The 11,043-nt window shown below is 35.8% G+C and overlaps 1 protein-coding gene across 2 annotated transcripts in view; it reads right to left on the bottom strand.

The window, feature by feature from the left end:
* Window positions 1-3,049: 3,049 nt before the first annotated feature.
* The window catches only part of SAMTOR (S-adenosylmethionine sensor upstream of mTORC1), a 28,287-nt gene continuing 20,293 nt past the window's right edge, over window positions 3,050-11,043 (bottom strand). For both annotated transcript variants that reach the window (XM_068189953.1, XM_068189954.1), the window contains exons 4-5: window positions 8,127-8,241; window positions 3,050-4,772 (exon numbers count right to left, since the gene is read on the bottom strand). In XM_068189953.1, coding sequence (XP_068046054.1) covers window positions 4,143-4,772; window positions 8,127-8,241 — 745 coding nt within the window. In that variant the 3' untranslated portion in view covers window positions 3,050-4,142. The remainder of the gene's footprint in view (window positions 4,773-8,126; window positions 8,242-11,043) is intronic.

The raw sequence follows: 11,043 nt of genomic DNA, 5'->3' as shown, positions 1-11,043 counted from the left end.
TCGTTGTTGGAAATGCGCATTTTGAACTGGCTCTCGCAGGCAGGTGAGCAGATAGCGGGAAGGTTCTGGATCATGGTAACCCCGCGCCCTGGCCGAGAGAGGCAAAACAAGAGGAGTTTGGATGACAGTGCTGCTCAGACACTCTTTGAACTGCAGGTGGGCTGGGCTGCTGCGGAGACAAAGCCTTAGTTCGTGTAAGCCACCACAACCAGCACCTCCTGCCCCTAGCCAAGAAGCACTAGGGCAGCCTAAACATCTAACCTTGCCCCTCTGTCGTTCCTGACTCAATTATTCAGATTCAAAAGAACCTCAGATATCCCCCAAATTATTACACCTCTTCAAATATTAGATAACACTGGCCCTGAGGCCTAAAAGTCACACGGCTTAAAAACAACAAACAAAACCAATGAACCCTCCAAAGGAACAAACAAAAGCCCAACAAAACAAAATAATCCACAAGCTAAGAGGTTTTCCTTTCACAAGCACTGCAGCAGAAAACCAATTGCCTAGTGAGGGTCAGGTGCTTCAGATGCTTTACCAGCATTATGACAACACTTAATTGGTACTGTATTGATCCAACCATGATCTTGTTACACTCCTCAAGCAAGCAGGGAAACTTCTTCTTGAATGTTTACTTGGAGGGTAAAATAACCCACCTAAGTTTCTGTGCAAGTTCCTGAAACGGACCCTTTCTAAAGAGACACCTTGCTCTTCTACAGGTTGAAAACAATTGAGGGAAACAGAGAGAGAAGGAAAAATGAGCAGAAAAGCTGCTGCTGATGCATGGCGATATGATTTAAAAGCCTTAGAATGATTACACTTGTAAAGCCAGTCAGGCAGTCTTCCTGAAACAGAATGAGGCAGAAAGGATGAGCAGGAAGCAACACTGAGCACAGCTGTGGAATGCTATTTAGTCATCTTCACTCTCACTTAAGGGATCAGAATGTATCAGGTAGGGTGTGCAGTGCTAGGGACACACTTCAATTCTGCTGAAACCCAGTCTTCCTAGAACTCGTATCTGAGCAGGAGCCTTGAATTTTCAGTTCTTTGGATTTCTTTTCCCACTGTCATCCTTTTCCCAACACCTCCAGTATTCAGAATCACAATGTAGAAATATACAATAATGATATCAAAGGGGCAACATACAATGGGTGCTGTAAAAGTATTTCAGTGAGATAGAAAAGAAATTAATAACATGTAGAGATAGATGAGAGGAAGTGCTTTAGAAAGTGGTCACATCTAAGTGGGCAGGCAAAGCAACATGGTAACAGAATCAACTGGAGGAACTTAAAAAACCCTTCCAAAAAGCAAAGACCACAACTGAGATGTAGAAGCTGAAACTGAAGTACCAAATTTAACATTGTTATGGGTTATAAATTAAACACAAGACAACTATCTCCTTGAAAATAAAGAAAATAGCTTTGCATTGATTTCACTGGATTTCCCAAAGAATTAAAAAAAATGCTTTCAGTTTTTCATTTTTTAATAAATGTGCTTTGTTCACAAAAGTAGTGACATAAAAGACAACAGAGATGCCAACACATGTTTTGTTCCTTTTCTTCTCCAGCACAGTCATAATTTTCAAATATCTCATAACCTAGAAATAATATTCTTGCACCAAAGCCAAATATACAACAACTCCTGATATCACCACTTTATTATTAAGGGAGATGTAAGTATTTATGTAAATCACACTTTCCTCCTCCACCACAATCTAATGTCCCATGTGAAAAAAAACCAATACAAACCAAAGCAAGAAAGGAAAAAAACCAAAAAAAAAACCCAAAAAAAACCCCACAAAACCAAATAACCAATAAACCCACTTGAGACATTTAGAATGATCAGCAGGAAAACCAAGCTGTTACAAATCTCAGGTCCCTAAACCAGTGTTGTCACCGACCTCCCTCCCAAAAAGGATTAAACTTTAAAGCTTAGTATTTAAGCTATTTTGGGGGATAAATCTTGATATGAATTGCATTTTCTTGAGAATGAATCACAAGCCAGTTTACAGTAAACAATGCCAACACGTTTGATGGTGTACTAGTTTCTAAATCGAGTATCAGTTAAAATATTAGGTATACTTTGAAGAATGCATATATTAGCCTCCCATAAACAGCTGAATTTACAGCAGCAATACTTTAACATGAGCACTGCTGGAATCAATGGTTAATTGGGAAGAAAGGCTTTCAATGACAAAAATTTTAGTGAAAATACTGACTTAAAGCCAATTTTGAAGCCATTGTGTATTTCATCAGAGAAGTATGCTCTGTAACAAATATTAGCAAGTGAACTATGATTCCTGTATGTCTAACCTTAATTCTTTTCTTCTTTTTACACATCAGACTATAATTATTTGGTTTGTATAACTCTATCACTCAGATTGAATAACAAATTTGAATTAGGTATTTGGGAATGCTTTAAAGTTAAGAAGAGACACAAAAAGCTTATGTTAAAGAATACAGCACCATAGTCCAGACCACATCTGAGTGCAAACTGGACCAATGTGATTACTCTGTGTAGGAAATACTATAAAAGAAAAACAGGTAGGACAAACTGTGACACATTCAGTGCAAAACTTCAATGGAAGGAGTAAGTTTCATTTTTGTAGCAAGCACTGTAAAATCCACACTACAACTTCAATTTATATAGCAACTTTCATATTATAAATACGTGGCAGTTTAATGTAAGATATTTCATCTTGTAAGATATTTCATGACAATAACCTGTGAAACTGTATTTGGATTTTTTTACCAATTTTCAGAAGTCATAAATAAATCATGATCTGGCACCTAGTTCTAATAATTACCTAGTTCTACTAGGCACTTACATATAGATTTAAGAGCCTAATATCCAAATCTGAAAATTCTGGCCATTATTTTCAAATGGAGGAAAATCTAAGCTAAACTAATAATGAATCCTCTTTTTTTAACCACTGAACAGAATTTATTTTTCCTGCAAAAACTCACCCATTCATTACACAAATTAAAAACTTAATAGATGTAAAAATAGATGTTTAGTCTCTTTACAGTGCAGACCAGTTTTCAGTCACCTATGGAGTTTTTATTTAACTGAACAGAAGTCAGTTGGGTCCCAATAAGCAAACAAAAAGCATGTGTTAACTTCACTTGTGTGGTCTGAATTACATGGCTTTATGCAAATATGTGTATCCTTGAAAAACTTGTACAGTTATGTTCCTTCTTACAAAATCATTTGTAGTCATTGGCTAACTTAGAAGGTCTAAGTTTTCATGAATTCATGAAAAAGTTGTTTCTTTTTAAAATGCATAAATAATTTACTTTAAAACATGAAAAAACCCACCCAGTCCCCCAAAAAACACAGTTAGAAAAAATACAGAACACCATAGTTGGGGAAATACTGATATACACTAGTGCTTGTATACTCATAAAACTGCAAAACATGTTCCTGCTTTGAAGTGAAACATAATTGTCTAGACGTACCATACTCCTGTGGGGGAAAAGCATCTTCAGAAATTGCTATTTATGCAATGAAATTACACAGTATGTAGAACTATGGATGAATATATTCCAGTGTTTTCGTGTCACATCACGAGGGCTGCAATAAACATAAAATCAAATGTGCAAGCATTATTGTTTCTCCAGCCCAGGCTTAACCAGAGTGAAACAAATTTTGGAAGGAAAAAAGTTTTGTTCCATAATTAAGAAAGGACATTTGTAACCAAGTGTCTTAACCTATCTGCACATTTAATTAAAGTGCAAATTATTTCTTCCTACATATACTTTTCAGAAGTCCACCAACTCCAGTGCCTTAACCTCAACCACATTGAGTTAAAATACTGAAACAACATTTAACAAATTAAATAGAATTCACACTTCACAGCACTAAAGAAAAGAATGGTACCTTTCTGGAAAAAAAATAGTGATATAAATCTAAAGAAAGCAACTGCAATTTATGCTATGACATGAGTCACTTGCATAAAACTTGTATTTTTTTCAATTTCATACAAGAATAATTTTTAAAATTCAAAAGTAGAAAAAAATAGCAAACTCTGTAAACCTTTGCATTTTCTTTATGCAAACCATTTTTTCTGTGTTGAGCCCATGTTAGTATAGCAAAATTAGTTAAGCAAGAGTTTTGACTGAAAGGGCATTTCAACAACTACATTAACTTAGAAGCAATATAGGATCTTCTAGCTCATAGAAAGGAATAGAACTAGACTGGCTTTCTCCAGAGTCTGAGTCATAGGGAGCATCAGGAAGCTCCATAAAACCGTAAGCTAGCTGTTCATCTTCTGTGTCTGACCGAACATAGCATGCAGTGCTGGAATACTCCTCATCCTCCATACTGTTGAAATCCTGTGGGATATACAACATCCCTGGGTAGTTCCTGCTAACTAAGTCACTTGTTGTTTGCAGGGAAGTTTTCCTAAATGCCATCAGGTGCATGTGAGAAAATTTGGAATACTTGAAGCGTTTAAAACCCAAGGACTCTATGGCAATTTTCCAGCTTTTCATCATCATAGCCCGGCGATTCTGATGAGATGAATCAGGAGTTATTACAAGCAATAAGCCGTTTAATACGAGAAGTTCATGTGCCTTCTTGCAGCATATCCATCGTTGATAGGGAGATGGAAAGTAAGAAAGAAGGAGCGAGAAAACTACAACATGGAACAGCTCTCCAGGTAGAGAATCAATGGGATTTTTCAGTTGTTTAAGAAAGGCATCTATAGCATCTTGTGCCAGTTGAAGAGGTTGCTGAATTTGAAGATTTAGGAAGTCACATTTGTATACGCTCTGGTGGAGTGACAAAAACAGAAAACCAAACATCAAGGTTAGTTTAAGGAGCAAATACAACCAAAATCCACAGAAAAATAAATCATTCCCTTAAAACTGATTGTTCAGAGTGATGTGCTAACTTTACTTAAGAGTAAACTTTGCTAACTTTACTTCAAGAGTTAACAAGTTAGTGGTCACACATATACAGTTAAAAAAAAATTTAGACTGCAAGTATTTCTGAGTAGAGGAGAAACACAAATTAGTAACGCAGAAATAGTGTTAAAGACAATTCAGGACTAAGGTGTGTTTCAAGTGGAATCTCTAATCAGCTTTAGGAGGAAATGGTGCTAAACTGGAATCTGCTAGTGAACTTTTGATATACAAGTCTTGAACTAATGTTTAAGTCCTCAGAAACACTAAAACAGTTATATCTCAGTGCATCCGCTGACATTTAAGAACACAAACCTACTTATGTGAATAAACTGCACAGGTATTTCACAAAATATTCTGAGTTGGAAGGGACCCTCAAGTATCGAGATATATATTCTAATTTGGATGTACCCTTTCTAATTATTCTAATGGAAGTACCCTTCCAGCCTCTTTTTTTTTTTTTTCTTTTTGGTCTCGGACTATATTTACTCCAAGAGAGGAGCATCTGCTGCACACTCCATTCTCAGCTTTCGTCCTCCTAGCTTCTAATAATGCATGTTTTTCCCTCAGTGTACTTTACCCCAGGACACCAGGAAGTGAGTGCATGCTGCTTAACTAAAAAAAATACTAATCTTTTCTTAGTAAGCAGTTTCCCTCTCTCTCAAAACCCATCAATGGAAATATATTGCCATATTCTACAGTTTGCATTCTCTATATGCGAAACAGAGATTCTAAAAATTTCAAAGACATTTATCCTTTAGTTACATAACTAACATTTTAGTTCCTTTCCTTGTATTTCCACAATTACATCCTTCTTATTCCTCCAAATAAATTGAAGTATTATGCAACTACTTAGTGTATATCCAAAGCATTTCTATATGAAGGTGGATAATATTTTTTTATTAAAGAAAGAACTATTTAACTCTCTGATCAACATTATTTAAGAAACTGGCTTTGTAATAAGCCTCTGTGCTTCAATTTGTTTTAAAGGGTACTTTAGGATTTTACCTAAGAAATCTGCTAAATCAGAAATTTTTACCAGTTTATTTCATTTTCAGCTTTTACACAACTTATCAAAATAATTTTTTCAAGTCAGGAGATGACATTAACTACCATAATAAACCTATGGTTATTATTCCAAAAACATGAAATCAGCTCAGGCAACTTCTAGCCTTAAAATATAAATTTATTTAGAAGGTTGTGGTGCTGAGACAGCTCAAAGAAGAGTCATCTTCAGTACATCGGGTCTCATTAATTCTGTTTTGGAGGTAGGACTAAGCTTATTCTAGCAGATCTGTTTGCTCAAACTGTACTCCCTGTCCCTCCAAGAACACTTGCTAGCCAGGCTTCAAGGTGCCCTGAACAAGCCAAAGCATCCAAGAGAATCAAAGATGTTGGTGAGCCTGAGACAGGCTAAGAATAAGCAAGAATACTTGCTTATTCAGAGTAATATAATATAATAATATACTCAGAATAAGCAAGTGTGTAACCGCATGTACATTAACACTCTGGGAACTCCTACCATGAAACTATGGTACTAACTATGTCAGACAACCAGAAATCAATTATCTTATTGTTCTCTTCTACTGGGAAAGAATCTAAAGAACTGGTTAGTACATAGAAATTGCATATGTTTCTCCATTAAATCCACAGAAGTTACTTTTTCAGGGCTTTTCCCAATAAAGGTTTTGGTCACTATACATTTAAATTGATTTTCATGAGAAGAAATGTAGCTTTCTTAGGAAAGCAGAAAAACAGATTAGTAGATAGAATTAACTAGGCATACACAAAAATTAGTGTTTTGGTTCAACTCGTGTAATGTTAGGTACCTAGGCTGCCCTTATAGTCACTGGAGAATTAGTCAATACACAGTGACCCAATTCACCTCACCATCGAAGAACAGCATGTATTTAGGTTTGACTATTTTTAATAGATCTTCACTGACTGTAATTAGAACCTGAGATGTAGACACTGAGGATCTATGTATCATAGCTGGAAATTCAGTTGCCAGGTATTACCATTTTAAATGCCACAAGGTGCCATTTCAGTGGCATGTGTCTTTTTTACCTCCTGTGTCATGCCCAACAGCCCTGCACAGTCCTACAGCTTCCAAAGTCGTGGAAAGTAATCATGATGCCTGTGTTTCAAATTAGGCAAGACAAAATCTACTCAGTTTGTGTTTTAGATAGAACTGACATTGAATTGCTTTTGAAAGTAATTTATCAGACTCAAATTTTTAAAGAGTATCTTTCAGTATCTCTCAGCATATATGCAAAAATACAAATGAGGTGTTAATGGACTAAACAAGGTAACAACAACAAACTACCAGGCATTTGGCACGTAAATCACACTGCAGCAAATAAGAGAACATTACTTTCCAGTTAACTGTATTACTTCACCTGTACACCTCTTTTCACCTCTCCACTTCTAAAGAGGGTTACCTTAGGCCACAGATTTAAACAGAGCCTGATTTTTAACTGTAAGGCGTCAAGGTGTGTATAATCAAACACTTTTCTGTTTTCTGTCAGAAATGTATTTCTGTGTATGTTTTAAACATTTTTACTCCACTTTATCCTTTTGTGTGGTTGATAAATGCAATTAGTGCTGACAGAAGTTGGGTCAAGAGCAAAAGACAGAAGATATAATTACAGCAGAATTAAGGCATTTGAGAACATTACTGCCTAGAGAAAATAAAGCAATTTACCCCAAATATGCTGATAAACTTGTCCTCTGGATTTTGGAAGCTCAAAAATATTTCTAGCAATAAACAGAAATGCTCCCTTATAGTGCATTTCTGAATACTAAATCTCCCCAGAAAAACTCACCAAATACAGCCACTGATCATTTCTTCCTGTCAGTGAATGCAGCTTCTGAGAGGCTCTCACCTAAGCATAAGCCTACTTAATCATTATTTATACCTTTTAAGATGCAAGGACTCATCTGCAATACCCTTATAAAAGATGGCTACTAAAATTTTCAAGATTTTCAAGATTAATAATGCCATTATAAAGGCATGGCTCTGGGAAAAAAAATCGTATTTTTTAAAGAAAACACAACTAGAACTTTAGAGCCTGTTCATGGGAAAGGATGTAGTGTTTAGTTCCTACTAAACCAGATATTTAAAAAGCATGTAAGTATTAAACATTCTCTTTTACAGTTATTTTGAGGCATTCCACAAATTTGAGGATCAAGTTTATATTAAATACAGCAAACATTACATACCTCAACTGCTGGAACAATGTCTATGCCAACCGTCAGAAATTCTTCAAACTTCAGAAATGGATTAAAGCAGCTACCAACATCAAGTAATCTGATCTTTCCCAAGGAGTGAAGGAACCTAAGAAGTAGCAAGAATTAAGTTTTATTAAATGTAACTTTTAAAGCTGTATTCTGAGTTACAATTTCAGGTAACTAATGCAAAAGATTCTCAGAGAACACCACAGTAGTGACTAATAGAAGTGAATGCCTTACTTCAATTGCTGAGTTACCTAAAGAAGGTGGTCCTTAAGCAGAAGAGTTTTGTTCAGAGCAGGTGTAATAACTATTCACTTGTGCACTTGTAGTAACTAAATTAAATGGCACATTGTGTGTCTACTAGACAGGCTCTCATATAGTTTCAGGTTTCTCGCTTAACTTTTTGTAGTATTTACTGATTTTGAAGTCACACTAGACACCAGAGTTAAAATTTCATGAGTTGAAAAGGGAAACAGAGAAAACTACCTAAATTGCATAATTTACAGGGTTGCAATCTAAAAAAGTTCCATGATGATTTAACACCTTGGAATATCCAAAATCCATTAACAGAGGCAAACAAAGTCACAGCTTTCATAGGGACCTCACAGAGATGAGAATGCTAATAACCTTCCAGAAATAAAATGTTTTTTGCTTCAAGTTTCTGTAGCCAAAATCAATCAGCATCTCCAAAATATAATTTGTTATATTTTCTGGGAAAGGCTCAGCCCTGGAGAGACAGGTAACTGCAAAAAACTTTCAGAAACAGAGGTGCGGGAGTAAAACCAAGCTATGGCTGTACTCACAGAAACAACAAAGCAGAAAGGAAAAAAAAGCCTCTAAGCAGTAGCAAGAGATACGGGCTCTCTGGGCTCCTTCTAGACTTCTGGTAACCTACCAGAAGGAGGATGTTGGAAAAGCAAAAGAAAATGTCTTGTTGCATTTTGAAAAACAATGGCAAGTTTAAGCATTTTGCTTCTACATGGAATAGAAGATATCCAGGGCAAGCTTCTCTCAAAACACCACCGTGACCAAGGCAAACAGTGCAACAATTGCCTTTAAGTTAAAGCTGCAAACATTACCAAGCCTGTAAGTCAATTCAGTATTGAGTGAGTTTTCAGAATGAAGATGAAAACAACAATTTTTCCAGACTTGGAACAGGAATTTGGATACTGTGTAGGCAGATTCTAGTAGCCATAAATCACAAACATAGGCTGAAGTAAAATCAGAGATCTTTTCCCAAATAAGGGTAATCTGAGGTTTCTCAGACCAGTTCATCTCCTTGTCTAGCAAATGGAGACACTAATGGCAGATCCTTCCTCACTCAAACACAAAAATGTATGCCAGTATGAATAATTACATTCTATATGGGAGTCTAATATGGTAACAACAATTCAATGGATACATGGGACCACAGAAAACATAACAAGAAGAAACAGGATGCTACAGTGCAGAGAATACTTCCCATAAAAAAGAGAGAGCCTCTAGAGATCTAAACATGTTCCCTTTAAAATGTTCAATGAAATACTTGTACAGATTAAAATTAAGCAGCATATCCCAGAAGCCTCTAATTTCCAGGACAGCCACGTCACCTGTGGTACAGTGAAAAAAATCACTATGATGTATTCTGTCTTCCTATTTACAAAAGTTACCTTATTTATATATGTTTATATATTACTTGAGAGAGGATTATATGTGGGATGAACAGAATTATTGTCTTTACACCTACCAGAGTAAAACAAAGAGTCACAGGCTTAGTCATACTGATAGACCAACCCACAATCTTGTAGTGTTACATGACCAGAATGGAGTGACAGTCTTTAAACACTGTGCAGGTTCCCCCACATCCCTTGTACCAAGTTTGAGACTTCACTACTAGATCAGTGTAGACATGAAAAAGCATTTCAGGAGGGATCTCTGCTTTGTGTAATACACAATGCATTTTCTTTCTGATAAACTCTGTAATTTCTTCTGTAAGGCATCAAGAAAAAAAAAAAGAATTTTGATTTCTCTGAGCAGAAACTTAGACCAGTTATGCCTTGTTCAAGGTCTGTACAGCTACTAAGAACTTACTGTCGTTTGTAGCTTACTCAGGTAAATATTATAAAACTTGCCTTTGCCAGGTATGTCTTATGAGGTGTGCATATTTTTAAAATTTTGAGAATGAAAATAAAAATCATCAGCACTCACTATACTAACAAATGCTTTAAAAATAATTTATAAATATTCTCTCTTAACTTCTTTCTGTACACATTAGAACAAAAGGGAAGGCTACAAACAACTGGTAGCAAGAAGGCAGGTGATGTTAGCCCTGCAACAGCCACTATTACCTGCAGAAAGCATGAAGACAGATCAAAGAGAGACCAAAGAGATGCAAAGAGAAAACCAGTGCTTTATCCTGACAATGCCTCCCACTGGTAGGCAGCTTTAAAATGAATATGATCATCAAACCTATTGATTTAAACAAACATGAGAGACACAAAAGACACCGGCTCCTAAGGACAGACACGCCTACTAGTAACACATCATTCTTTCCCTAACTCATATTACACCTAGCTTCAAGTAAATGCTGATCACAGCAGACATGCTACAATAAAGGAAAAAAAAACCTCTTTACACAACATAAAAAACACTACTGCAGGAAGTTCTAAGAACTAATCTATAAAGAATATGAAACAGTCATAAGTATAACTTTCAGAGATTCTATGCTTATGCATTCATTATTTCATTATACTTGCAAAATATAATTTTTTTCCATCACACATGGAATACTCACAAACATGACATGCTATTTGGGAAAAAAAAATGGAGGGTGGGACTTCAGAAATAATAAAGTTAGTCTTGGATACCAAAAATAAAATTCTTGCTTGAGTGAAGGTCACCAACAAAATTAAAACTGTTGTTTGGA

This window comes from Anomalospiza imberbis, chromosome 5 (genome assembly GCF_031753505.1).
Source record: "Anomalospiza imberbis isolate Cuckoo-Finch-1a 21T00152 chromosome 5, ASM3175350v1, whole genome shotgun sequence".
Taxonomy (NCBI): domain Eukaryota; kingdom Metazoa; phylum Chordata; class Aves; order Passeriformes; family Viduidae; genus Anomalospiza; species Anomalospiza imberbis.
The sequence above is the reverse complement of the archived record's forward strand: the minus strand, read 5'-3'. Positions and strand labels throughout refer to the sequence as shown.